The following is a 27,426-nucleotide window of genomic DNA, read 5'->3' on the forward strand; positions in this document are numbered from 1 at the left end:
TGACAGGGAGGACCATGAGCAAAGTCAAGCAGGTGGCAAAACTGGGTTCCCAGGACCACAAAGTACAGAGATTGAGGCATCCCATAATCACCATGTTCACTTCCAGCCCAGAAAGTTAGAAGGGGCTCTCAAAGCCAAAGGGGTGTGTAATGATGGAAGTCGCCAGGAGACAGGCACACAGAGAGGCTCTGACCACAGCAGGAAGGCTACCACACATCCACCCAGCATTCATTTACCCCCTGCCTGACTGGTAGAACCGCAGCCAGAGTGGACATGGGGGAAATCACAAACGGGAGGAAGAATACACAGGGTCTTTGTGTTTTTCTTCAAAACCTAGTTCACTTATCTCTTCTCTAAGGTCTTGGAGCTCTGAAGGGATGATTAATGAGGTAGAGGTGGGCTTACTTCAGAGCCTTTGGACAGGGGGAAGATCAAAGACCTCGAGCAGCTGAGCAGGGCGCTGGGCCACGGGTGCGGACAGACCAGAGGCTTCCAGAGCCCCCTGCACGCCTCATGCAGCGAGCACAGCCTGAGAGCTTGGCTCCTGGAGGCAGATCGCCCACACAGGAATCCAGTCTGCCACTTCCCAGCCCTGTGACCCTTACACAACTTTATCTGCACCAGATAGATGCCCCATGGCAATATGGGGGGATACTACCCATCTTAAGTGTCATCATGAAGACTAATATGTGCACAGTAACTAGAATGTTTATCATACAGGAAGCTCCATGTGCTATTATGATCCTACCTAGTATTCAACTTAATATGACCAAGTCCGGAGATCAGGAAGGAGATAAAGTCTAATTGTATGAATCATAAGGACAAAGGGGGTGTGGAGGGCCCAGGAGCTAAGAGGAAGGACACTGAAGAAATCACAGGCTGGCCCCACCTGACCTCCAGCATCCCATGGCCATTATTTTTCTCCTTTGATAAAAACAAAGCAGAGAATGAGATTAAACCTTCTATTTCTGCCTGTGACACAAGCAGGCCAGAGTACAGACTGCAGTCAGGAAGAACAGGGGAGGAAGCATTCCAGGTAAGATGGGAAGGATACAATAGAAAATACACATGTTCTATGTTATTTAGGACAAATGCCTGAGCCCTAGCACATACTGGGTGTTGCTCTATTCACAACCACAGATGGGGAACACCCATGGTCTGGACAGGTTCCTCCTGTTCTTTGGGTGGTGAATACGAAGCAGTGCTTCTTCAAGTTTTAAAGTATGAACCTCTGAATTCTGAGAGAACCAAGAGTGTCTCCCATCAGCAACTACTGAGAAGTCTGAAATACACCTCTAGGGAGGCAGGTACTTACCTCATTCCCATCTCCCTTCCTCCCCAGCAAAATCTTCTGTCTCGTGTCTCTTTGCCAGGAGGCAGAGATGTGAACCAACGTTGAAAAACACATACCACCATCTCAAATGACTTAGATTTAATCAACGGAAGCAAACTACATTAAATGGAAAGCTTACAATAGAGAAGAATTATATGTCAGTGCCTTTTGCAAACTGAGCTACCACAGGAAGAGGCCAGGGCTGCCCCTCAACCTGATCCCTTCCAAACAGAGACGTCCACAGTGTCCCTGGCAGTCTGGCTCAGGGAAGAGGAAGCCTCTGCCGGCTCTGTGCGTTGAGGTCACCTTGCCCTTCACTCACTCCTGGCCAGCGTCAGGAGTCCCGCCTTGCCGGCTCTGGTCGTCACCCTTCTTTTTGTGGCCTGAGACAATGTCATCAATCCGCAGCAGGAGAACTGCCGTCTAGGGAAAAACCACAGCCCCAAAGAGGTCAGCAGAGAAAGGAAGAACACTTGTTTTCTTTAAAACCTAGCTCCTCCTACATAATTAGCATTTTATCTGAGATCTGCCTTTTCAGAGCCTTGCCTGTAAAAAGCCTTGCCTGCTTTTACAGAGCCTTGCCTGTAAAATGCACCTCTCCCTCAGCAAGCAATGCATATCTGCTATTACCTTGCTTTTTGTATGAGCTGGAAGTTAAGTAGGGGAACAGATTCCCTAGGAGATCTGAGAACATTCTGCCTCTGTACCCTTCCCTTCAAGACTGAGCCCAACACCCTGGTCTCTGGTTATCTGTAAATAAACAGCACAGCGTAGGTTTCAGGGTGCCTCACCTCTACTGCTGTCTTGTATGTCTGCAGCTTTACAGCCAGTGGTTCCCAGATGCCCAGTTCTTTCATGTCTACCAAGGTACCTGTCTCACCGTTTACACCCCATGTCTCACAGTTCTCCTGAGTGTGCTTGGCCTGTAGTTGGAAGAAGCATCAACAGTTCAAGGCAAAAACAGAACGAGGAAGCGGGCAGGGAACATGAAGGTAATAAACCAAGAACAATGAAATGAAAAAAGGTGATGACAATGACAGCAAATAGGTGGCATGCTCAGAGAGAGGACACTAGAAGGCCTAAGCTGTCAGGAAAGCCTGATGCACGATGTGAACCATCCTCTTAAACTATCCTGGTGGAGGTCAGCTTTCCCCACCCCATCAAGAGCAAAAGCATGGGAAGGAACTCACCCGAAGGGAGGTAAGCAGACGAATGGTGCTGGCCCCACAGTTCTGGATTAGGGTGCGAGGGATGACCTCTAAGGCCTGAGCAACAGCCCTGTACGGCCACTGTTCCACACCAGTCATGGCCTTCGATTTTTCTGTCAAGGCATGGGCCACAGCCATTTCAGAGGCCCCACCTCCTGGAACCAGCTGGGGGTCCAAGAGGACATTACGGCACACCTGCATGGCATCCTGGAGGTTGCGTTCCACTTCCTTGGGAAAGCAAACAGACTATGTGAAGCCAAAGCTCAATGACTCAGGAATATATCAGAGGCACTGAAGGGCTTCCTAACTGCCAAGTTTGGTAAACCATCAAAATCAAACTAGGAAAGGCCCTTGGAACCCTTGTGGGGCAGGGCAGATACCCTTTACTTTGGAAAAACACATGAATTATAACTGCACAAGAGGGCCAGGGGGCAGGCGTGTCACTCTGTGAAGTCTGGCTAGACAGAGCACTACCCCATTTTGACCCATCCCAACTGTGTTCGCTTAAGAGGCTGCGTGGTGTAGTTACTAGCTGTGCACCTTTGGGTACTTAACCTGAGGAAAAAAAGTGGTATTTACAATGTCAACTTAAAAAATAAGGAAACAGTGGTTGCTGGGGAAATGATGAGTCATTGTTCAATAGGTATAATGTCTGTTTTGCAAGATGAAAAGGTCCTGAGATCTATTGCCCAAGAACGTGAATGCGTAGGCTTAAAAATTAATATGGTAAATCATACTTTTAACAATTAAGAAATTGTTCTTTATATATATATATATATATTTTAAAGATTTTATTTATTCATGAGAGACAGAGAGAGGGAGAGAGGGAGAGAGAGACAGAGACACAGGCAGAGGGAGAAGCAGGCTCCATGCAGGGAGCCTGATGTGGGACTCGATCCCAGGTCTCCAGGATCACACCCTGGGCCGAAGGCGGTGCTAAACCGCTGAGCCACCCGGGCTGCCCAAGAAATTGTTTTTTATTTTATTTTATTTTAATTTTTATTTATTTATTCATGAGACACAGAGAGAGAGAAGTAGGCTCCATGCAGGGAGCCCGACATGGGACTCGATCCCAGGTCTCCAGGATCACACCCCAGGTGAAAGCAGCGCTAAACCGCTGAGCCACCGGGGCTGCCCAAGAAATTGTTCTTTAAAAAAAAAAAAGATTATGTGTTTGTATGTATGTAATCTAACCAAAGTGGAACTCGAACTCATGACCCCAAGATCAAGAGTTGAATGCCTTACTGACTGAGCAAGCCAGGTGTCCCTAAAACAACTGTTTTTAATTCTTAAGAAATGGTATTTGTGACCACATATCAAAAATTAAATAGCTATGAATGGGCAACAGGAGGATTTTAGGTCTTCTGGGACTCTCAAGAAACGAAAGGACCTGGTCCATGCAGTCACACTTCTAAGGTGGACTCACCGAGAGAACCTCTTTGCTGGCTCCGCGGAGGAGAATGGTACATGCCTTGGGGTCTTTGCACTCAGTGATGAATGTAAAGTACTCATCTCCAATTTTCTTGATTTCCAACACGCCTGCTCCTGTCCCAACATCATCTTCTCTCAGCTCTTCTGGCCGGCTAACTATCCGGGCCCCACAGGCTCTATTGATTAGATTGGGGGCAGGTGATTTTAGATACTTTTATGCTTCCTCCTAGTCCCTAGGGTCTGTGGCTGGGAATAAGGCCAAAAGTGGATTGCTGGAAACACTGCTATGTAACTTGGGAGGTCTTGGCTGCCTGGGGAGATAGATTTCCAAACATGTACAGGGAAGTTTCCTTACACTAACAAGTCTTTACAAATGAATGTGTATATCCCTAGAGCAACTTCTATAACCAAATGCAGTTTAATTCAATATTTTGTGGATACTAAAAGCTGGACAAACGAGTTCTCGGGCATATCTAATATGCATACGACCACATAATGGTCTTTCTTAGATAGAATTTGTCCCATACTGCCCAGAGCTCAAGGCCAGTGACAGAATTGTACTACAGACAACGCAAAAATCAAGCAAGGAGGAAAATAAGTACATTAGTGTATGTCTAACTCAATTTCATTGAACAAAACTAATTTGTCACTTTTTCCCCACTCGTGGGCATGCAATCAACCATTTGTACCCATATATGCCCAAAGCCATTTCCGAACTAGCGAAGTATAAAATTCGACTTGGATTGGATATATGCTATTGGGACAGACTTCTCTTTTTAAGATAAAAATGCATGAACAACAGCTAAAGATACAATCAAGGAAATTAATTGATGCTTGTGCTCTATTCTGAGCTAGTTAAATAGACTAAAGCAGACCCCAAGGTAGGGACCACAGATGGTTAATCACGAGCGGATCACTACTGGCTAGTGGCAGTATAAAAGAGACTCTTGCAGTAGATAACTTCAACTGGAGATTCTCTGAAGAGGGTACACAACAGCTAAACCCAGGGCATTCCCACCTGTACCAGGTTTGGCTGTGTCCTGTATTAAACATTTTCAGATAATGATCATTGCATTAGAAAGCTCCAAAAAGAAAAACACATGGGAAGGAAGAATCTTATTTTTATGTGGCCTACTCACCGAGCAATGCGATTATTGTCGGTCTTCCGGACTCTGCGGATTGCTGTGATATTGGCCCGCATGAGGTAGTGCTGAGCTAAATCTGTAAACCCAAGAGTAGAGGTATCAAACTAGAAGTCAGAATTCCTGGTTTCTGAACCGGGTTTCATCCTCACTGTACCCTAACCATCACATGTTTATTATGCTGTTCATGCCCAAGGGGTAAGGGGTCAACCCATCCTCTTCTACCTCAAAAGGAGGATGGGAAAAGAATGGAGTCCTACCTGAAATGCCCTTTTCTGTGATGACCACATCAGGCTTCAGATGGATAATGTCCTCACAGAGCTGCTGTATGTACTCTTCTTCCATCTGAAGGATTCGTGTGAAATCTTCCTCTCTTGTGATCTCAATGTCAGTCTATGTGGTGAAGAAAGTCATGGACTTTTTTTTTTTTTTTTAATTCATGAGAGACAGAGGCAGAGACATAGGCAGAGGGAGATACAGGATCCATGGAGGGAGCCCGATGTGGGACATGATGTCGGGACTCCAGGATCTCACTCTGGGCCAAAGGCAGGTGCTAGCTAAACCACTAAGCCACCCAAGTGTCCTGAAAATCATGGACTTTAAAAAAAAAAAAAAAAAAAAAAAAAAAAAACCTGGACAGGTGATGCTCTTCAGGATCATCCCAAGTACCAGGCTCCCCTACCCAGTCCTCTCATGCACCGCAGGAAGTGTCAGAGTCCTGTTAAGCCAGGAGCCCACATCTATGAAGCTAGTTTAGCTCCAGGGTGTCAGCTTAACTCCTTAATTATGCGTTAAATGCAATTCAAAGTCAAAGGCAATCAGTGGAGATTGTGGCCTAAGGTCCCTGAACCTCCATGTAATGTTTCTTCCGTCTTGTCAATGTGAAAATTCTGGGTCTTAATTCTTTCCACATTGAAATAAATCTTGTTCCCAATCCTTATATTAACAAGCTTTAATTACTTTATTATATCCACAGGTTAGAGAGTCTTGTGAACCTCTTCCCTCTGGAAATTCTTTAGCATTTCCAAGCTAAATTAACTCCTACTCTATGTTCTCATACATTAGGAAAAGTGGCATGGTAGTATGGAACTGAAGCCAACAGAGCTGGGTTCAAATACTGATTTGGTCAATACAGTTGTGTTACTCAATTAACCTAACTTCTCTGAGCTTTAGATCCCTCATCTATAAACTGAAGTATTTTTTTAAAGATAGTTATTTATTAGTTGATTAATTAATTATACACACAGAGAGAGAGAGGGGCAGAGACACAGGCAGAGGGAGAAGCAGGCTCCATGCCAGGAGCCTGATGCAGGACTCGATCCTGGGACTCCAGGATCGCGCCCTGGGCCAAAGGCAGGCACCAAACCACTGAGCGACCCACGGATCCTCTGTAAACTGAAGTATTAACTACATCAAACAGCTCTTGTTAAGAAGCAGAAACTGTATATGAAGATCACTCACAACAGAGCAGACAATGTAATGAACACACCTTTAATTTCCCTTGTCTCTATTAGCAATCAGATTTTCACGCCAACTTCAAGGAAGAGGGCCAGGAACCTTACCTGGCTTTCTCCTTTCTTGTATTCCAGAGAGGAATCCAGAAGCACAATGCGAGGGTTCTTGATATAACGCCGCATTCGTGGATGGGTCACATCTTTGTTAATCATGACTCCTCGTAGGACACACGAGTCTTCGATGATGCCCCCAGGTATCTGAGCAAAAGACCCACTTTCATCCACAACCAAGAGTAAACAGTTTCTCAACTCTTCTCCTGCACACTCATCTTTCCCCAATGAGCACTATTTCAGGTTTCTTTCCCTTTTTTATTTTTATTTTTTTATTTTTTATTTTTATTTTAAATTTTTATTTATTTATGATAGTCACAGAGAGAGAGAGAGAGGCAGAGACATAGGCAGAGGGAGAAGCAGGCTCCATGCAGGGAGCCCAACGTGGGACTCGATCCCAGGTCTCCAGGATCATACCCCAGGCTGCAGGCGGCACTAAACTGCTGCGCCACTGGGACTGCCCTATTTCAGGTTTCTAACATAGCTTTCTTCCTTGAACGTCAAAACAAACATGGTTACAATCACATTTTTCCCCTCTAGGAGGACACACCAATAACGGACCATGACCCCAATCTGAAAAGGTCAGCCCGAGACTAAAAGATTCAGTGATTGAGATTCTCTATTTCCCCAAGATTCTCACAAAATTTTTATACCTAGAGCTCCCCCTACAGGTCACAAGCTATTAATAGTACATTTTGTCCTTAAAGGAGTAGAGATGGAAGAGAGTTCTTTGGGGCTTATTAGTGAGAGTGTAGAGACCTCATTCATATCCTCACCAAGTGGCAAGTATGTACAAAAATGCACAAACATAGAGACACCAATAAGCCTTTCTGTAGCTTCTGTAAACCTTGGTAGGAACGCAGCAGAAGTACTATTTTGGGAATGCTTCCTTGGAACTCTCTTTTTCAAGTTTTTGTTTTCTGGGCAGCAAATATTATTCTAACTATAAAGACTTAAGCCTATGTCCTCCACAAGTGGGCTAATTCATACTAGGAAAGAACTTGTCTTCCAAACACACACTGTTTAAAAAGCTTACCTTTTCCACCCTTGCGTATTTCTTGATGTCAATCTCCTTGCGACCGTTCTCCTCAAACTGCACAGTCCTGACAGCATCTAGGGCAATATTGCAAGCCAATGAGGACCACCGACTGATTGCTTTGGTAGTAATAGAGCTGTTGATGATGTTCAGCATCATATCTCGGTTATTGGTGTCAACCGGGGTACTGGAAAGAAGAAACAGGTAGTATGCTCAGTAGAGACCTTGCATATTCAAGAAGTCCCTCCTCTCTAGTGTGGGGATCAGAGTGGGCCAACAGGCAGAACTGTTCATCCCTCTGCCTTTCAGCAAGATTACAACTAACCCATCCCTGAAAGGTGTCTCAAATCCTGGAGTAATCTGTTCTTTTGCCTGACAACCCTCCAGACTATTTGTTTTTTACCTTCTGCTTCAACAAAATAAACTCAACTTTTACAACTTGAGCCAAAACACATTTTGTCTTTGAAACCTTTTCCCATAGCTAACAAATTCTGAGAGTTTATCCCAATGATGACCCTTAATCTGTACTGAACACCTGATTCTCTTCTCTTCTTCTATCCAGCACCTTATTCCATTCCATTGTATATCATATGGTGCTTTCTGTGTCTATGTGCTTGGGTCTTTCCTAACATTCCTAACAGCAGCATACATTAATACGTAATCAGACTGTTTACAATGCTAAAAATGAAGTTGTAGGAGACCTCGGAAACCATCTTGTCCAATTTTCCTATTGCTGAAATCCCTTTTTTAACAACGTAAGGCACACAATTTACTATTACATAATTGTTGAATTACAGATTTCAGGGAAGAACCAATAGCTCTACAAGTATCTAAGATATTTAGACAATTATTGTTTGAAAAGAAAAACTTTCTATCAATTCAGCTCCACAAACTCAATAAATCTTTTGGTTATCTATACATTCTTACACACCTTACTTCATATAAATAACTTCAGGCAAACACTGCATTCCCTACGAGTGCTAGACACGTGTTCTCATATGCTGTTTCTAAATGACAGGCACTACAGTACAGAGCTCATCAAGTTGCTTGAGACTTAGGTACCCAGCGACCCAGTAGAGAACAACATTGTAAGTTCTACGTTTCAAACAAAATTTTTAAATCAAAAGCATTTTGCATTATGTCATCACTTAATATCCTCTGATGTTAGAAGTCCTGCCTTTCCACAGTCGTATCACCACCCTGTTAGTATTCAGCAGACTTGGGGCAAATTCTTCAATTCTGAGATGGGACTCGAAAAGCATTTTCAGCCCCCTTCCTTCTGACCTGAATGGAAAACTGCCGGCTACACTCTCCACAGCATTTTATTAGAACACTGACCGCATCAGTCATGATTGGGAGAACACTTTACTATTAAGTCCTGAATCATTACAGTTACCTAACTCTTCAACTAATTCCACCCGTTGGCATCTAACATTTTCCATGGCAGCACCTAACACAGAAACAAGCAAACAGCACCAAGAGATATTTTGAAGAACTGTACTGAGTCCCTCTTGTCTACTTTGTATCCTTTGTCATTTTCCAAAATGTTTACATCTCTCATCCTCTGTTGGTTTTGCTCTCCTGTCTCACTCTAGCACAGGACACCAGCGTATAAATTGTGTGATGTGTCTGGCCTTGCTTCATCACCTCAGAACAGATCAGTCTTCCAGGCTCCCCAGAGATGATAGTAACTTCTGATCTCAATACCTGATTTTCTTAAGGGTGCTAATCATATCATCCAATGCCTTGCGGTAAGCACTGATCACCACTGTTGGGTGCATCTGCTGCTCCAGGAAGTGCTCAGCCACAGACAGCATCTCCCCCGCTGAAAAAAGATACACCATAATGGTTTTTAAAAGTACCTGGATTTCAAGGCAACTTCTTTTTCTTTATTTTTTTTTTTTATTATTATTTATGATAGTCACAGAGAGAAAGAGAGAGGCAGAGACATAGGCAGAGGGAGAAGCAGGCTCTATGCACCGAGAGCCCGATGTGGGATTCGATCCCGGGTCACCAGGATCGTGCCCCGGGCCAAAGGCAGGCGCTTAAATGCTGCGCCACCCAGGGATCTCTCAAGGCAACTTCATTGAGTTTTCAAAATACTATTATCTTTTTTCCTAAAATACTGTCCCAAAAGCTATGCCAATTGGCTGTTAATACTATTCAAATTTTATACTTTATACAAGGGAATTCATAAAAAAAAAAAAATCATCAGACCTATTTTTTTTAAATGGTGGTGTGACAGAAGCCTTTCTTTTATTAAAAGACTTTACCCATTTATTCATGAGAGACAGAAGAGAGAGGCAGAGACATAGGCAGAGGGAGAAGCAGGCTCCATGCAGGAAGGCTGATGTGGGACTCGATCCTGGGACCCCGGGATCACGCCGTGAGCCAAAGGCAGACGCTCAACGGCTGAGCAACCCAGGTGTCCCTCAAATGTTTGAATTCTTGAATACTTTACACCAATTCTAAGTGACCAACGTGTACACTGAAAGATAGTAATTTTATTTATTTTTAAAAGATTTATTCATTTTGAGAGGGAGAGCACAAGTGCATGTCTGTACTCGCATACAGGAGAGACAGAAGGGGAGGAGGGGACAAGACTGCACTAAGTGGGGAGTCTGAAGCGGGGCTCAGTCTCACAGCCCTGAGATCATGACCTGAGCTGTAACCAAGAGCCACCAGGTGCCCCCAAAGATAATTAAGCATTTTAAAAGATAATTAAGCATTTTAAAAGATGTTTGAGTAAGTTCACTCAGAAAAGAATATGTACGCCCTGCTAGAGAAGTCAGGATAACTTAACAAGAAAAATGAGTCTAGGAATGGCAGAGCTACCTAGACATATGGATACTTAACCCATCTAAGCTCTCCAGGAGATTCAACAAAGATTGTTAACTAGAAATTCTGCCTGATGTCTACCGCTCATCTTCTACCAAAAAAGTAAGAAATCATATAAAATCTGTCCTCCCTCTTTCGACTCCAAATTATCTTTCACTCCTCTTCATAAAAATTGGGTCTAAAGTGCTTAGTGGGCACCTAGGTGGCTAAGTCAGCTGTATCTGCCTCTTGGTTTCAACTCAGGTCATGATCTCAGAACTGTGAGATGGAGCCTTGCATTCAGTGGGGAATCTGTTGAGATTCTCTCCCTTTGCTTTTACTCCTCTCCCCCACTCATGCGGGCTCTCTCTCAAAACTAAAATAACAAAGTGCCTAGTTGGGATCCCTGGGTGGTGCAGCGGTTTGGCGCCTGCCTTTGGCCCAGGGCGCGATCCTGGAGACCCGGGATCGAATCCCACATCGGGCTCCCGGTGCATAGAGCCTGCTTCTCCCTCTGCCTGTGTCTCTGCCTCTCTCTCTCTCTCTGTGACTATCATAAATAAATAAAAATTAAAAAAAAAAAAATGTACAATGTTAGTTTAAAAAAAAAAAAAAAAAGTGCCTAGTTGGTGGTGACTCCAGTACATCTCCACCCAATTTGATACATTCTAAAAATAACTGAAAATGCCACTTTAAAAGTTCACGTAAGGGATGCCTGGGTGGCTCAGTGGTTGGGCATCTGCCTTTGGCTCAGGGTGTGATCCCGCAGTCCCAGGATCGACTCCAGCATCGGGGCTCCCTGCATGGAGCCTGCTTCTCACTCTGCCTGTCTCACGAATAAATAAAATCTTTAAAAAAAAATTAAATCAGGGGATCCCTGGGTGGCTCAGTGGTTTAGCACCTGCCTTCAGCCCAGGGCATGATCCTGGAGACCTGGGATCGAGTCCCACGTCGGGCTCCCTGCATGGAGCCTGCTTCTCCCTCTGCCTGTGTCTGCCTCTCTATCTCTGTGTCTCTCATGAATAAATAAAAATCTTAAAAAAATTTAAATCAAAGTTCCTATAATAATTCTATTGTATGGATTCTACTTTTAGGCATGTGAGTCAACACTATAAATAGGCATTCCTGGGCAGCCCTGGTGGCTCAGTGGTTTAGCACCACCTTCAGTCCAGGGCCTGATCCTGGAGACCTGGGATTGAATCCCACGTCGGGCTCCCTACGTGGAGCCTGCTTCTCCCTCTGCCTGTGTCTCTGCCTCTCTGTCTCTCGTGAATAAATAATAAAAATCTTAAAAAAAAAAAAAAAGAGGCATTCCTTAAAATAGTTCTCATTTCTTTATCAATGTGTTACTGTATGTAGGTTTTTAAAAATGCCTTGATTAAAAAAATTCACCATTGACTTAAAACATATAGAGAAATAAAAGCAATGTTTTCAGAAGTGATTCTCCAAGATCCTATAGAAAATGGGAGATCAGTTATTAAAACTTGTATGGTCACGACTCATTGTCAAGATTCATTTGTCAACTTCATTACTTGCAAAAACGTTATTTGTAAGCCCCAAATCAGCATTGGGGACACTTTCATGGTCACACACATGTGCAGAGGTGGAAAACTCTGAGTCACTCAATACAATGCTCTGCCTTATTTCAGCTGTCATACTTTCCGAGGTATAGTTTCATTTTTGTATTTTTAAAAAAATATTTTATTTATTCATGAGAGAGAGAGAGAGGCAGGCACAGAGACATAGGCAGAGGGAGAAGCAGGCTCCATGCAGGAAGCCTGATGTGGGACTCAATCTTGGGACTCCAGGATTACGCCCCTGGGTCGAAGGCAGGCACTAAACCACTGAGCCACCCAGGGATCCCTCATTTTTGTACATTTTGTTGGTGATGCCACTGTTTGAACTGGCCCCCAAGTGTAGCACTAAAGTACAGTCCAGTTTTCCTAAGTGCAAGAAGACTGTGTGTACCTTACAGAGCAAACAGCACATTATATAAGCTTCATTCAGGCATTTGTTACGATGCTACCGGCCTTGAGTTCAGTGTTAGTGAATCAGCAACATATTTTACATAAGGTGTTTTTATTTATTCATTCATTCATTTATTTATTTTTATTTATTTTTTAAAAAAGATTTTATTTATTCATGAAAGACACCAAGAGAGGCAGAGACAGAGGCAGAGGGAGAAGCAAGCTCCTTGTGGGGAGCTTCATGTGGGACTCGATCCTCACGTCCTGAGCCAAAGGCAGACACTAACCACTGAACCACCCAGTCGTCCCAGGTGTTTTTATTTTTAATTTTTTGGTGTTTTTGAAGATTCATTACACACATACCCTGCACGCAGGGGGAGAGGGAAAGAAGTTTCTTTTTTTTTTTTTAATTTTTTTAAATTTTTATTTATTTATGATAGAGAGAGAGAGAGAGAGAGAGAGAGAGAGGCAGAGACATAGGCAGAGGAAGAAGCAGGCTCCATGCACCGGGAGCCCGATGTGGGATTCGATCCCGGGTCTCCAGGATCGCGCCCCGGGCCAAAGGCAGGCGCTAAACCGCTGCGCCACCCAGGGATCCCGGGAAAGAAGTTTCTTAAGCAGACTCCCTGCTTAGCATTGAGCCTGATGCCAGGCCTGATCTCAAGACTCAGGAGATCATGACCTGACCCGAAACCAAGAGTCAGATGTCTAAGCCACACAGAAGCCCCCATAAGGTGTCTTTAAACAAATAGAAAAGGGGCACCCAGCTGGCTCAGTTGGAAAAGCATGTAACCCATGGGATGCCTGGGTGGCTCAGCAGTTAAACATCTGCCTTCAGCCCCATTCCTGGAGACCCAGGATCGAGTCCCACATCAGGCTCTTTGCATGGAGGCTGCTTCTCCCTCTGTCTGTGTCTCTGCCTCCTTCTGTCTCTCATGAATAAATAAAAATCTTAAAAAAAAAAAAAAAAAAGGCACGTAACTCGATTTCAGGGTTTTGAGTTCAAGCCCCATGCTGGGAGTAGAGATTACTTTAAAAAATAAAACAGGGATGCCTGAGTGGCTCAGTGGTTGAACATCTGCCTTGGCCTCAGAGAGGAGTCCCAGGATAGTGTCCCACATTGGGCTCCCTGTATGGAGCCTGATTGTGTCTCTGCCCCTCTGTCTCTCATGAATAAAATAAAATAAAACAAAATCTCACATAAAGTAAGATACAGAGGTGCCCTGACTCTTGGTTTTGACTTGGGTCATGATCTCAGGGTCGTGGGATTGAGCCCCATATGAGACTCCTGTTCAGTGGGGAAGTCTCCTTGGGTTTCTCTCCCTCTGCCTCCTACCCCATGCTCGCTCACGCTCTCTCCAAAATAAATAAAACCAAAGTATGTATTTATCAGAGTATGTGAAGAGGCTGACAGGGGCCTAACCTGTATTTCCCCCAGGAATGACGGTTTAGGATTTGTGGTAGCTTTCTAGAATATAACTTACTGTGAATGACAATAAACCACTATATTTTGTTCAACCAGATTTTTAGTTCATCCTACACTATGAGGAGTGTTTTGTGTTCACTTGGGAGAAAATACACAGGAAATTAGCAAAAAATTACTTAAATATTGTAATTAGTGGATTGGTAACAATTTCCTTCTTAAACTAGAATGCAGATCTACTTTCTGACAAAAACCTTCATGTTTCAATCCAATTTTCTCTATCAACACTGTTCTCCTCTTACTTACCAAGAATAATTACTGATGTGGTCCCATCTCCAACCTCTTCATCCTGTGTCCGGCTAATTTCAATCATGGATTTGGCTGCTGGGTGCTGGACTTGAATCTGAAAAGGAAAATGCAGATTGCCACTGAATCAGCACTACTCAAAGACTTTGGAATCCACTTTCCATGGTCCTAACTCTTGAGCTTCTTACTTCCACACTCACTCCCTTATCTTTATTTTACCAGCTTGAAAGATTTAAAATGGTCCCCAAAATATGTAAATAAATCCTCTTTCCAAGTCTCCTTCTTCTTAGGAAAAAATGCATATGCCAACTTAACCATTAAAGTTTCTCCAAGACAGGGTCCCTGGGTGGCTCAGTGGTTTGGCGCCTGCCTTGGGCCCAGGGTGTGATCCTGGAGACCCGGGATCGAGTCCCACATCGGGCTCCCCGCATGGAGCCTGCTCCTCCCTCCGCCTGTGTCTCTGCCTCTCTCTGTGTGTCTCTCATGAGTAAATAAATATTAAAAAAAAAAAAAAAAAAAAAAAGTTTCTCAAAGACAGATCAGTACTCTCTTAGCTTATTTACAGGGAGCCCCACTGTCATGGTTGCACTGTGTTTTCCAAAAGGACAGCTGAAGTCCTCCTACCTCTGGAAACTGTGAAGGTGAATGTTTTGAAACAGGGTCATTGCAGATATAATTAAGATTAGATCATACAAGGGACGCGTAGGTGGCTCAGTGGTTGAGTGTCTACCTTTGGGTCAGGGCATGATCCCGGGGTTTGGGATTGAGTCCCTCATTGGGCTTCCTACACGGAGCCTGCTTCTCCCTCTGCCTATGTCTCTGCCTCTCTGTCTCTCATTAATAAATAAAATCTTTTAAAAAAATTAGATCATACAAGATTATTACAATAGGCCCTAAACCCAACCACTGTTGTCCTTTTAGAATAAAAGACACGACACAAGAATGGCATATAACATCTGAAAAGGTGACTAAGTCCACAAACCAAGGAATGTCAACCATTATGGTCAACCACGGGATGCAGGAAGCAACAATGATTCTTTCCATGGGATGCCTGGGTGGCTCAGCGGTTGAGTGTCCTCTGCCTTCGGCTCAGGGCGTGATCCCGGGGTCTGGGATCGGGTCCCATATCAGGCTCCTTGTGGGAGGCCTGCTTCTCCCTCTGCCTATGTCTCTGCCTTTCTCTCTGTGTCTCTCATGAATAAATAAATAAAATCTTAAAACAAAGAACAAAAACCAAAACCAAAGATTCTTTCCAAGAGCTTTCAGGAGGAGTAGGGCCCTGCTGACACCTTGATTTCGGACTTCTAGTCTCCAGTCTGTGAGAAAATAAATTTCTTTGTTGAAAGCCACCCACTGTGTAGTAACTTGTTAGAACAGTCCTAAGAAACTAATCATATATATATAACTTTACGGGTCCTTTATAAAATTGCTAGAATAAAAAGTCATACCTCTCGAAGAATGGCATTGCCATCATTGGTCATCACAATGCCTCCCATTGGGTCCAAAAGCATCTAGGGCCAAAGTAAAAGTTATACTTAAGTCTTCCAGATAACAGAAAGGGAAAATCTGTAGTCAATTTTCAGTAAGAGACAGGCCTACCTTCATCATGGACTTGGGTCCCAAACATGTACGGATGATATCTGCAATGGTCTATCAAAAAGAAAATATAATACATGTAACCATATCTGCAATGGTCTATCAAAAAGAAAATATAATACATGTAACCACCAATCAGATAACCACATGAATGTGTGTGTTAGGAGAAGCCACGTTAGATACAGGAGATTACATGTCCGGATTCTGTTCTCCTCTTCAGGAATGAGTTCAAGGTGGATGCATAAATAATTTTTCACAGGAAAAGAGGGGACATGGCTTCCAGAGCTTCAGTTTCCCATAACTCAGATAACTGGAAGTCCATGTGTTAGTACTTCTTTCCATGACAGTGGCCTCCACACCATGCTAAATCAGCTCCAGGGCTGTTTCATTCTTTCATCCAAACTACATTAACTGAATACCGAGACAGGATCTACAATGGATGCTAGGGATATAAAAGGGAATACAATCCTTCCCCTAAAGTAACTCCACATGGTGTGAGACAAACACAAACAGATTATAAAATATACGCTAATAGAATTATGCACAATATGAAAAGACTATTAAGCCTAACTCATTGCGGGAGGGCATCCTACCACCATCAGAGAAATGCCCTCAAAAAAGGCAAGTCAAACTTTTCTTCTGCCTAATTGCAAATGAATACAGAAATACTAGGGAAGGCAGCTGAAAGCAAACTCATCAACGTTAAACTATTTAAAAGATATGCTACTGGGGCACCTGGGTGGCTCAGTTGGTTAAGTGTCTGCTTTCAGCTCCCAGGGTGCTGGGATCAAACCTCACGTCGGGTTCCCTGTTTAGCAGGGAGTCTGCTTCTCCCTCTCTCTGTGCTCCTCTCTCCCGCTCCTGCTCTCTCTCTCTCAAATAAATAAATCTAATCTTTATTTAAAAAAAAAAAACCATTTTATTTATTCATTCATAGAGACACACACACACACACACACACACACACAGAGGCAGAGATACAGGCAGAGGGAGAAGCAGGCTCCATGCAGGGAGCCCGACGTGGAACTCGATCCCGGGTCTCCGGGATCACGCCCCAGGCTGGAGGTGGCACTAAATCCGCTGAGCCACCAGGGCTGCCCTAAATCTAATCTTTAAATGAATGAATGATATGCTACCTTGGCGGCATTGATGTTTCCAGATTGAACCTTTCTTCCAGATTCACGCTTTGTGTTCTGGCCTAAAACAGATAAAGTAAAATGTGATAGACCAGGATTCACCCACTGTGTAGCAACTATTTACTCCCTGACCTTTGGAAATAACACACGCACACATGCACACACAGGTTTTACAGATATACAAAGAACAAACCTCAATGAATCCTATGCTCTAGATACATGTAGGTTATTACATATCAAAATACCTTTGAAAAGTGAAAAACAACAACAACACTAAAACATGTATTTATGGCTACATTTTTATGTCAACCCCTGGCATACAAACAATCCCTAACACTTCAACTATGAAACCCTGGTCATCTCTTTCCCACTAACCAAATATTCACGAATTAACAGCAAAGATTCATACTGAGGTCCATAAATGGGCTAGTGGAACGGTAAACTCCTAGAGATTATATGAGAAAATGGGAAGGTACTGCATTCTTGACTGGGAAGAGGATCTATATCCTATTCTCAAAGAGCTGGTAACCTAAAAAAAAGCATCAGTCATTGCTTTCTGTAAAAAAAGGAAGGAGTTTGGGGGTTCTTATTTTCCTATTTGGGCAGGAAGAATTATACTAACCATCCCAGCACAATTACTGATAGCGCCCCCACAGTGTGCTGTGGAATTAGACTGTCCTCTCAGAGTGGCTCAGTTTGCAAGATAATCACTGCATGCTAGGATATAAGTAAGGATGCCTCACTAACCGCTCTACCATCAGATTTTAACAGGGAGCCTACTCAGTCATAGTCACTAGTGCCAGAAAATAATGAAGACCCAAAAAAGGCTTCACACACAACCACCACTCACCCCTGGGGCCCTCCCAATGGAGACAAGCCAGTGGCTACAACCAAACCGCCGATTTCCCTCCTTCCAAATTACACATTCCCTACAATTTAAATCAGTAAAATTTTCAACCAGTCCCATCAAATCTACACGCTCACAACCCTCAGAATTTAGATTCATGTTTCGAGTAGCAGTAACTAAAATCCTGCACAGACTATTCTGATGGGCTCCTCAGAAAAAACAAAAGACAAAAAAAAAACAAAAACAAAAACAAAAAACGGGTTTTTTTCCCGGTTCAGTAAAAAAAAAAAAAAAAAGAAAAAAAAGTTTTTTTCCCGTGAAAACAGTGATTCCCAGGTACAGGGAAAAGGCATAAAACCGCTTTATTGCATTTTGTATACATAAAACGGTAAGGGAGGAACAAGAGTTTGCAGACGAGGTACAGAAGTTACACGAGGAACGGGAATATCCCAGGAGAAGACAATGGAGCGAATCCTCCTTAGAGAGAAATTCAGGAAAACTCAGTAGGTAGGATCACAGCGCGGAGGACACCGCGGGGCCAATTACATCGAAGCCGGACCCCGCGAAAGGAGACCCCGGGAGGGCGTTACTGAGAAATTACCAGGGCATCGCTCGCTGTGCGCGGACGCCCCCCCCCCCCCCCGCCCTCGTCGGCAGCGTCCCTACTTCAGTCACTTAAGCCCCCGATCCGACAAGAAAATACTGTCAAGACCCCCGATAAAAACGGAACGCTCGAGCCAGGCGATGTGGCGGGGTCAAGGGCCGGAGCTGGGAGGCCAGGCCTGACCACATCCCGTTCTCCGCGCCCGCACCGAGAACCACGCGAGCAGGGGTGCAGTGGCGGCGGAGGGAGCCCGGGTGCCCGCAGACCAGCGGCCGGGCCCGGCCCAGGCCCTAAGGGAACCGGCTCGGGGCAGAAAGAGGAGAAGGAAAGGGGATTCCGAAACCAACGACGACGGGAAGGCTGCGCGGCAGGACCAGGGCGGGACCGGGCTGGGGCAACACGCCAAAGCGCGGAGGTAAAGGGCGAAAAGAGGCCCCTCCTGCCCCGCCTTCCCCCAACTCACTGAGCACGAGCACCGGACGATGGCCCATCATGGCGGCGCGATGCAGAACCGGGTACCCAGAGCTGGGGCAACCGGCAGAACCTTCTGGAGAGAGAGAACCAGCGAGAAGCCCAGAAAACGCTGCCTCCTCAGGGCTTACACCTAAACCCGCTACCCTCCGGGTCGCTGCCAATCACTGCAGCCAGCTCATTGAGCGGCAAGAAAACCGGCCAATAGGCTTTCTTAGTCCCGCCCTCTACGCAAGAACGGCAGAGCAAGCTAGATAGAGAGCGCACGATGATGGCGAGGGGAGGGCCCGGGCGCTTGCGCAGTAGGGTGGCCGCTCCCGGCCGCGTGCGGCGCGCAGGTCGGCGCAAGCGCGGAGGCTGGGGCAGTTGGCCGCGACGCCACCGCGCATGTGTATCAACCACAAGGGTGGGACCCGGATCGGAGGCTCTCGAGTAACAGCGCTGGTGAAGTCACTGAGCTGGCCCGCGCCTCGGGTCCTTTGGGGGCGATGGTCTCTGTCCAGCCTTAGCTGCGGGAGGGACCGCGGCGCGGCCACTTCGGGAACTTGGTCCCCGGGGCGGTTGAGTGGCAGAGCCCTTCCCGGGGCGCCCCAGCGCGCCCCTCGCCCTCCTCTCGCAGGTGCTTCCCGCAGACGCTGGGGGCGAGCCCGGGGGTTCCTCGCGCAGCCGGGCCGTCTTTCCACGCCGGTACCCCGCGCCCTCCTGCGCTTTCTCTCGGCCCATGACAGGTGATGGGGAGCCAGGCTGCTGCAGTGACCTCAGAGGACAGGAGAAGGGCTGGTGCTGCAGAAGGGAAACATTGAGGGAAGCCCCGTTACTGGGAGACTCTGAAGGTTTGGGCTTAGTTAAGTGACGACTTGCCCAGAAGAGAGGATATAACAGTCAGGGACACCGCTGTTTTCCAAACCAGCGAAGGGACCATGGGAGCACTTGGCCATGAAGCAGAACAGTGCCTTCTTTCATACATCTTCCTCCCTAAATTGGAGCAGCGTCAGATGTGCTGGGGAGAAGTTAAACTGTCAGCGGTAAAATGGTAGCATGAGTTGATCATGTAACGCTGTGATTCTTCCCTAGGCACCACACCTTCTTGGTGTCCAGATGGAGCAGCATGCTAGCCACCCGAACGAAAAAGGTGTGTGTCTGAGGCCCCTTGCCCCCTGCCTTGAAAGCCAGACCTTCTTAATTGCTCAGAATTTGGGAAGGTGATTCTAATTATGCATATACCCCCTTTTTAAAAGATTTTATTTATTCATTCATGAGAGACACACACAGAGAGGGGAAGAGACACAGGCAGAAGGAGAAGTAGGCTCCATGCAGGGAGCCCGATGTGGGACTCGATCCCGGGGCTCCAGGATCACGCCCCAGGCGGAAGGCAGGCGCTAAACCACTGAGCCACCCAGAAATTCCCCCCCCTTTTTAATAAGATTTTTATTTATTTATTCATGACAGACATAGAGAGATAGGCACAGGCAGAGGGAGAAGCAGGCTCCACGCAGGGAGCCAGATGTGGGACTTGATCCTGGGTCTCCAGAGTCATGCCTGGGCTAAAGGCGGCACTAAACTGCTGAGCCACCCAGGCTGCCCCATTTTCCCCTCTTTTTCTCATTAATTGGAAAGTATTTATATCTCTTCTACAGTTTCCCATTAAATGGGAGCTTTGCTGGGACACTCAGCCAGCTCAGTCGGTAGAGTATGTGACTCTTGATCTCATGGTCATGAGTTCGAGTTCCAGGCTGGGCGTGGAGCTTGCTTAAAGAATAAATAAATGAGAACCTTGCTGAACTCCCAGCATCTACAACTGGATCTATTACATAACAGTTGCTCAATGACATGTTGAGTGAATACATTATTTCTTTGTTTCCCCTGTTAATATTTAGAACTAGACCTCAAGTGCAAGGATTCCAGGAGACCTAGTGTCCATTCAAGGGGGGCAGTCCCACTCATGGCCAGGGAACTGCCTGGGGCTGCCTGACTTCAGAGCCCATCCACCTACTGTAGGTGGAGTAGATGACTCCTACTATGTCACAGCTTAGACATAATGGACTAGCTCTCTTCACAGTATGTTGTGCACGTGTGAAGAGTGTGACCTTGGAGGCCACAGGTCTGGATTTAACCCCGGCACAGACACTTGGCTGGTTGTGGAATCTTAAGCAAATTTCCTAACTTCCACTTTTGTCAAATAAAATGTGTATAAAGCTGCCTACTTCTTAGGGCCATTGTGAGAACTAGATAATGTATGTAAAGCACCTCTTACCGTTATTTTCTACATTCTGTGTCCTGTTGCTGCTCCCTGACCTCGTCCTCAGTTGTGTTGTCAGAAGTGTGGTTCCTTTAGTATGCACTGTGTGTAAGTGTTCTTCATACCTTACAACTTGGTAGAAAATGTATCCTCCTCTACCTAGGAAGGGCCTGAATTGTTGAGAAGTGCATTTGTATGGAAGTTAAAATTAAATTTTTCCAGTGGTGAGTATAATCTCGAGACCCAAGTTTCAACTTTTGTCACCTTATACCATTCTGCACGAGCTGTCAAATGACTGATGAGAGGAAGGGAAAAGAAGATGGATGGCCTACAGCAGGGTTTGCACAATCCACAAACCCAGCCTAAAAAAACCCAAAAGACAAGATTTCTTTCAGGAGTAATAGGGAATAAAACAGATTTCAGTTCTCATAGGCTCAGTGAGTTTCCACATAGAAAGCACCTCAGGCTGGCACCCATGTGTACTTCCCCACCCCGCCGCCCTCTGGTGGGCCATTCTTCTGTTACTTTTGGAGTTAAGGACAGGAATACGAAGTCTTCTTTCATACACAACCTATTGTTTGTCACACCTCTGCACCTAGGCTTATTTTCTAGGAAGACCTCCATCTTGTGTCTTCCTCCAAATCCCAGCTGAGACAGGATCACTTCAAGGAAACACATTCCCCAGCTGCACAGATGGCTTATAGGTTAGATGCTCTTCTCACATTATGGGGGTACAATAACATGCATGCTTGATCCCTTTGACTGTCTATACTGTAATGCTGTCAGTTCCGTGAGAGTCATGATCATGGGTGCTAGCTTGCTGTGGCATCCTCAAGTGATGGACACTCAGGCACTTAACTGTCTCCTAGATGTGTAAATGAATGAGTGGATTCAGTTTTTCTGTCCTCGGAGAAGATCTCAGCCTGGCAGTGACTTGTGGGCTCCCCCAACTATGTTGCTTCTCCATCCGTCTTCATGCCTTCTCCATCCATGCTTTGCCACTTCTTTCTCATCTTCCAAACTCCTGAGGAAGAGCTCCCCAAGCTCCAGTTTCCTTTCTCAATGTTTTACTTTGGAGAGCTGATTTATCTTTGCAGCTTCTTTATCACATCTTGGTGGCTGGCCTGGCAGCTTGATTTTTCACCTGAGCTCAGCGCCACCTATGGCTGTCTTTCTAGGCTTTTCTACTTGGACCTCCTAGTCTCCACTCAATCAGTATATCCAAAATGTGATTTATGTTAATCTGATGGGACCCCCCACTCAGACTCCCTTGAGTAAACAAGGAAATTCAAAGGCTTGTGCAGTTGGGAGGGAGGCTGAGATGGTCACAGGACAGGAAGAAAGCCTGCAAGAGCTGGGATGTCAGGGACTGCACTGGGGGACTTGGTGCCTCTGGGTGTCTGTCCGTCCGTCTGTCTGTTGCACTCATCTATACTCTCTTGCCTGTACTTGCTCCTTCAGCATGCTGGCCAAATCCAATAGCTTTCATTTGCCCTGACTTTGCATTTTCCAGCATAGCAGATCAGAAGAAAGCAAGCTTCTTGAACAACAGAATCTGTATATCAATCTCAGAGAGTGACTCTGGCCCAATTTGCCCTGTGTGCTTACCCCTTGGATCAATCACAGTTGCCAAGGAGGATGAGATACCATAGGTTGGCCTGCGTTGGGCCACAAGCCCTTTTCTCCTGAGGGTGGGGCCTGATGTGATCCCACCAGTATGGCCTAGAATCTGGGGAGAGTATAGGTTCCCAGAAGAGGTGGTACTCACTAGGCAAAAATAACATATGTCTTCTATAGAATTGATGACCTCCCTACAAATCCATTTTTCCTTCTAACTTAAGTATTTCTGCCAAAAGTTATTTATTTGCCTGTTCAGGAACTCCTTTCACATTCAGTCTATTTTAATATCTGTAGATTAATACAGTTTTTTATCATATTTTCTAATCCTAAATTGCTCAATGGCTTTCCATTGTATTCAAGAGAAAGCCTAAAATCTCAGATTCACTATTGTGAAGGGTCTTCATTGCTCACCCTGCTCTCCTGCCCTCCTTTTTTCTCCCACTTGATATATCTTTTCCACTCATTGAAAGCACCATGTGTTCAAGGTCCAACAAACATCCTCTACCTGCCTGGCATCTTCTCTATTGTACTCATATTGAGCTCTTCCACCTTTTCAAAAGCATCCATTTCTACGTTCAATCACATACTTAGGATAATTACAAGATAAAAGGCCTCATTTCTGGGGCAGCCCGGGTAGGTCAGAGGTTTAGCACTGCCTTCAGCCTAGGGCCTGATCCAGGAGACCTGGGATTGAGTCCCACGTCAAGCTCCCCGCATGGAGACTGCTTCTCCCTCTGCCTGTGTCTCTGCCTCTCTCTCTCTCTCTCTCTCTCTCTCTCTCTCTGTCTTTCTCTCTCTGTGTCGATCATGAATAAATAAATTTTTAAAATCTTTTTTTCTTTCCAAAGGCCTCATTCTCAGGGCACCTGGATGGCGCAGTTGGTTTGGCATCCGACCTGATTTCGGCTCAGATCATGATTTCAGGGTTGTGAGATTGAGCCCTGCATTAGGCTCCATGCTCAGTGTGGAGTCTGCTTGAGATTCTCTCAAATATATTTTCAAACACAAAAGTCTCATTTTCACCCAGACTGTCTGATGCATTGTTTGGGTCTGTAGGTGGTCCTATCACATTTCATCAGTGCCCTATCAGTCTCCCAAAGTGATAGTAACCATGAGTTTGAGATCTTGTGATGCCCAAGTGTCTAGCACAGTAGTAAGCAAGTGGCATGTGCCCATAAGAACTTGCAATACTTAAGCTGAACCTGATCCTGCTTGATTTCTCTTCATCCTACTATGTTTTTTTTTTTTTGTCTTTTGTAACTTTCTTTGGCACTGCTCAGGGCAGGGCCTTGGCACTTGTATTCATAGACCAAATGTCAGGATTGAGTTAGAAAGGCCAGGCCTTGTTAGAGACGGTTCTGATTAGTTGTCTCTGATTTTGTTCCAGCCAAAGAGGAAAGTAATGCCGTGCCTCTGTGTCGAGCTAAACCCTCTCCTAGCTTTATTAATCTTCAAGCAAGCTCCCCACCGGCCACTTTCCTGAACATCCAGAGAACAAAGCTGCCCTCAGGTAAGGACGCAAGGCAGGTTTCCCAAACAGACTCCATGTGGGAGAGGTCGCACGGAGGAAGTGGTCTGAGCTTCTTCCCGTTGACCTGGTGCCACCCCTGTGTCATTGGTAGCTCATTGATTATTCAGTTCTACTGATTGCATTTTCTTCCCAATTCTACCAATTTGTGTTGGTTTCTTTATGAGCACTTTTAATTTTTTTTAAAATTTTTATTTATTTATGATAGTCAGAGAGAGAGAGAGGCAGAGACACAGGCAAAGGGAGAAGCAGGCTCCATGCACCGGGAGCCCGACATGGGATTCGATCCCGGGTCTCCAGGATCGCGCCCTGGGCCAAAGGCAGGCGCCAAACCGCTGTGCCACCCAGGGATCCCTTTATGAGCACTTTTACTAGGCTAGGCAGGACAGAAAGGAAAATTTTGTTGCTTGCTAGTAGCATTAGTTACAAAGTGGCCAGGGAAGGACTTGGTAGGCATTAGCTCAGTTTATTGCCTGTCAGTCACTCACAATCCCATGGGGAAATCAGTGGGTATTTCAGATACTGGTGGGGAGCCTAACCAGGCCCTAGACAGTCATGGCAACCGTGTTTGAGGACCTCAGAGTTTAACGAAGTCATGACCAATACATAAAAAAACAATAGGTAAATAACTTACCTAGAAGTTAGCTGCATGTAACATCTTTGAAAACATTAGAAAAAATTGGCATAATGCAGCAAGACTGGTTGAAGTGAGACAATAGGAGGGGCTTGCAGGTCACCCCTGATCCAACCACCATGTAGGGTGAGAGACAGAGGCTGGGGCACCCCTGGAGCCTCATTCAGATCATTTCCTTCACTCATCAAGTCTTTTTTGAATACTTGTGCACTGGGGCAGTCTTCTAGGTGCTGAGGATATAACAGAGAACAAATCAGACAAAGCTCCCTGCCTTCCCAGAGCTTATATTCCAGGGGAGGGACTCAGACCACAAATAAATAATTACATAACATGCTGTATGATCATAAATATGATGGGAGAAATTAAGGGAGAAGGGTAACAAATTCTAGCGATGGTTTTCCAATTAAAATAGGGTAGCCAAGTGGGCCCCACTGGGAAGGGGCCAGCCATACAAAGCTACATGTGGGTGGAACTGTGCTGGGGAAGGTTGACAGGGTGATCCTCTTAGAGCCCTTCTCACCACAGTATCATTACAATTTCTCCCCATCCCTCTGCACCTTCATTTCTTTCCCCTCAGGAGTTGAACACAAGCCCAAGGAATGCCTGGGACTCCTAGAATGTATGTATGCCAACCTCCAGCTTCAGACCCAGCTTGCCCAACAACAGATGGCTATTTTGGAAAATTTACAAGCATCCATGACACAACTGGCTCCTGGGAGGGGAAGCAAGAAGTCTTCCCTTCCAGTCTTATCCCGCAATCTGCTGTTAAATCACCTGTCCCAGTTCAGTAAATGAATTGTGGAACAAAGTTATTGTGTATGTTTTCTCCTTTCTCCCCAGCAGACTCTCAGTGGAACCTGGGCCTAGGTATTCTGTATGTGGCCAATTAGTTTGCAAGGTCACAATGAGTGCTCACCGGGTACAAAGTGCTGGACAAGGCACTTGGGGATACATATCACAGTAGAGACAGTCTTGGGGGATTTACTGTCTTAATAATGCAGCTTCACTGCAAAATGTAGTGGTCTTGGGGCGGGGCTGGAGGCGGGCTGCAGGTGGAGAGGCATTGCTGGGAGGATGCAGCTGGACTAGTCTGAGACTCTGGCTGCTGGAGGTGGCCTTATGGTGCCATGTGATGAAAGGGAATGGGCAGGTGGCATAGATAGATGAAGTAAGGTGGTTTCATGTCAGTCGAGAGGCTTGGACAAAGACCTAGAGGTAGGAGGGTAAGTGTCATCAGAAAATAGAAGAGGCTCCCCCTGTCCCTCCTCCTCAGGAATATAGGATGTGAGGTAGATGGGACCCCTGGGTGGCTCAGCCGTTGAGCTGAGCACCTGCCTTTGGCGTGATCCTGGAGACCTGGGATCCTGTCCCGCATTGGGCTCCCTGCATGGAGCCTGATTCACCCACCCTCTGCCTATATCTCTGCCTTTCTCTCTCTCTGTCTCTCATGAATAAATAAATAGAATCTTTTAAAAAAAGGATGTGAGGTAGAATGTGGAGCAACTGAGGACTGACAAGGCAACTTTCCCTGGGAAATTGTATTAATGGCAGCCATTGGAAGCTCTGATTTTATGAGGCACTGGAGTGCCATTGGAAGCATTCAAATAGCAGTGGGGCACGCACAGGGCAGACGTGTTGGGGTGGAGGCAGAATGGCACATGAGAGACCTGTGTGAATTAATAATAGTTATCCAAACGTGAAACCACCATGGTCTGGATAAAGGGCTTAGAAATGAGGTAATCTCTTAAAGACAGAACAGGTAAATCTGAGCTATACTGCAGACAAGGGGTAACTAGTAGCTTTGAACTTGTCCAAGAGACAGCATCTGGAAATTTTTCAGCTGGAAAGTCAGTTCAGCTTCAATGAGGGCTCAAGTCCAGCCATAGGTTTCCAGTATTTGAGAAGAGGACACATGAGTTGTTAGCCATGTGAGCCACACTGGGTCATCACTTTCCCTTACAGATGTATTGGCAAACTGCTCTCAGGACTGTCCTCTTTCCACAGAGGTCTCATTTTTCCATGGAATGTGCAGAAAGAACTGGGTTGGGATGTAGAGGTGAGGAGGGGATAAAGCAGTGATTAAGAAGAAGAGGACTTCACACCAGCTTCAACCTTTTGGAGAGACATCTTTATTCTGTGCATCTGAAGAGAACAGCACCAGAGTAAGGCCAACATTAAGCTTGAAGAATCAGAGTTTGGCATTCAGGAAAAAATTCTGATGAAGCCACTATCCATGGAGAAAAAGAAAGCAATTAAAATAATTTTAACAACAGAGAGGCTCCCAAATTTGTGGATAAGTTTGGACCTAGCTGTGCTTGGACGCACATGAAAGGGTAAGTTATGTTTGGAAGTTTGTCTCTGCTTCCTCAGATCATAATTGTTACCAAAGTGCAATTCTGGAATAAAACCTGAATGGGGACCCCTCTTCCCTTAGCCAATGATCTCTCTATTCATACTTAAAATTTAAGAGTCATTCTCCCATTAGAATGGCTATCAACAAGAAGACAAAAAACAGATACTGGT

The 27,426-nt window shown here is 45.4% G+C and overlaps 2 protein-coding genes across 9 annotated transcripts; one reads left to right on the forward strand and one right to left on the reverse strand.

Annotated features, from left to right (window-relative positions):
- Window positions 1-1,417: 1,417 nt before the first annotated feature.
- CCT3 (chaperonin containing TCP1 subunit 3) lies at window positions 1,418-19,064 on the reverse strand. Of its 3 annotated transcripts, XM_072829942.1 has the most exons (14): window positions 18,875-19,064; window positions 16,961-17,022; window positions 15,828-15,878; window positions 15,677-15,739; window positions 14,229-14,325; window positions 9,423-9,540; window positions 7,716-7,902; window positions 6,677-6,826; window positions 5,375-5,507; window positions 5,112-5,193; window positions 3,968-4,148; window positions 2,524-2,769; window positions 2,125-2,256; window positions 1,418-1,756 (listed from the first exon to the last, which is right to left on the reverse strand). In XM_072829942.1, the coding sequence occupies exons 1-14, from the start codon at window positions 18,903-18,905 to the stop codon at window positions 1,652-1,654; spliced, it is 1,638 nt and encodes a 545-aa protein (XP_072686043.1). In that variant the 5' UTR covers window positions 18,906-19,064; the 3' UTR covers window positions 1,418-1,651. The 3 variants fall into 3 exon arrangements, with proteins under 3 accessions (XP_072686043.1, XP_072686045.1, XP_072686044.1); XM_072829944.1 differs by lacking the exon at window positions 16,961-17,022 and having other exon boundaries at window positions 18,875-19,027; XM_072829943.1 differs by lacking the exons at window positions 15,677-15,739; window positions 15,828-15,878 and having other exon boundaries at window positions 18,875-19,035.
- Window positions 18,737-27,175, forward strand: TSACC (TSSK6 activating cochaperone). 6 transcript variants are annotated; one of them, XM_072829969.1, is made up of 4 exons: window positions 18,737-18,826; window positions 19,957-20,014; window positions 24,129-24,251; window positions 25,481-25,711. In XM_072829969.1, the coding sequence occupies exons 2-4, from the start codon at window positions 19,981-19,983 to the stop codon at window positions 25,696-25,698; spliced, it is 375 nt and encodes a 124-aa protein (XP_072686070.1). In that variant the 5' UTR covers window positions 18,737-18,826; window positions 19,957-19,980; the 3' UTR covers window positions 25,699-25,711. The 6 variants fall into 6 exon arrangements, with proteins under 6 accessions (XP_072686070.1, XP_072686069.1, XP_072686064.1 ...); XM_072829968.1 differs by lacking the exons at window positions 18,737-18,826; window positions 25,481-25,711 and adding exons at window positions 19,173-19,326; window positions 26,908-27,175; XM_072829963.1 differs by lacking the exon at window positions 18,737-18,826 and adding an exon at window positions 19,177-19,326.
- The last annotated feature ends 251 nt before the right edge of the window (window positions 27,176-27,426 follow it).

The sequence above is a fragment of the Canis lupus genome, chromosome 6 (genome assembly GCF_048164855.1).
Source record: "Canis lupus baileyi chromosome 6, mCanLup2.hap1, whole genome shotgun sequence".
In the NCBI taxonomy this organism is placed as follows: domain Eukaryota; kingdom Metazoa; phylum Chordata; class Mammalia; order Carnivora; family Canidae; genus Canis; species Canis lupus.

Bases quoted from the DNA above. Each gene is read 5' to 3' on its own strand.
- CCT3 (XM_072829942.1), bottom strand. From the start codon at position 18,905: ATGATGGGCCATCGTCCGGTGCTCGTGCTCA. The intron at 7,903-9,422 runs GTATTGAGATCA...TCTTCTTTCCAG, and splicing joins AGCACCCTTAAGAAAATCAG to TACCCCGGTTGACACCAATA. The intron at 5,508-6,676 runs GTAAGGTTCCTG...TTCACCACATAG, and splicing joins ACAAGAAAGGAGAAAGCCAG to ACTGACATTGAGATCACAAG.
- TSACC (XM_072829963.1), top strand. From the start codon at position 19,270: ATGTGTATCAACCACAAGGGTGGGACCCGGATCGGAGGCTCTCGAGTA. The intron at 19,327-19,956 runs GTGAAGTCACTG...ATTCTTCCCTAG, and splicing joins GCTCTCGAGTAACAGCGCTG to GCACCACACCTTCTTGGTGT. The intron at 20,015-24,128 runs GTGTGTGTCTGA...ATTTTGTTCCAG, and splicing joins TAGCCACCCGAACGAAAAAG to CCAAAGAGGAAAGTAATGCC.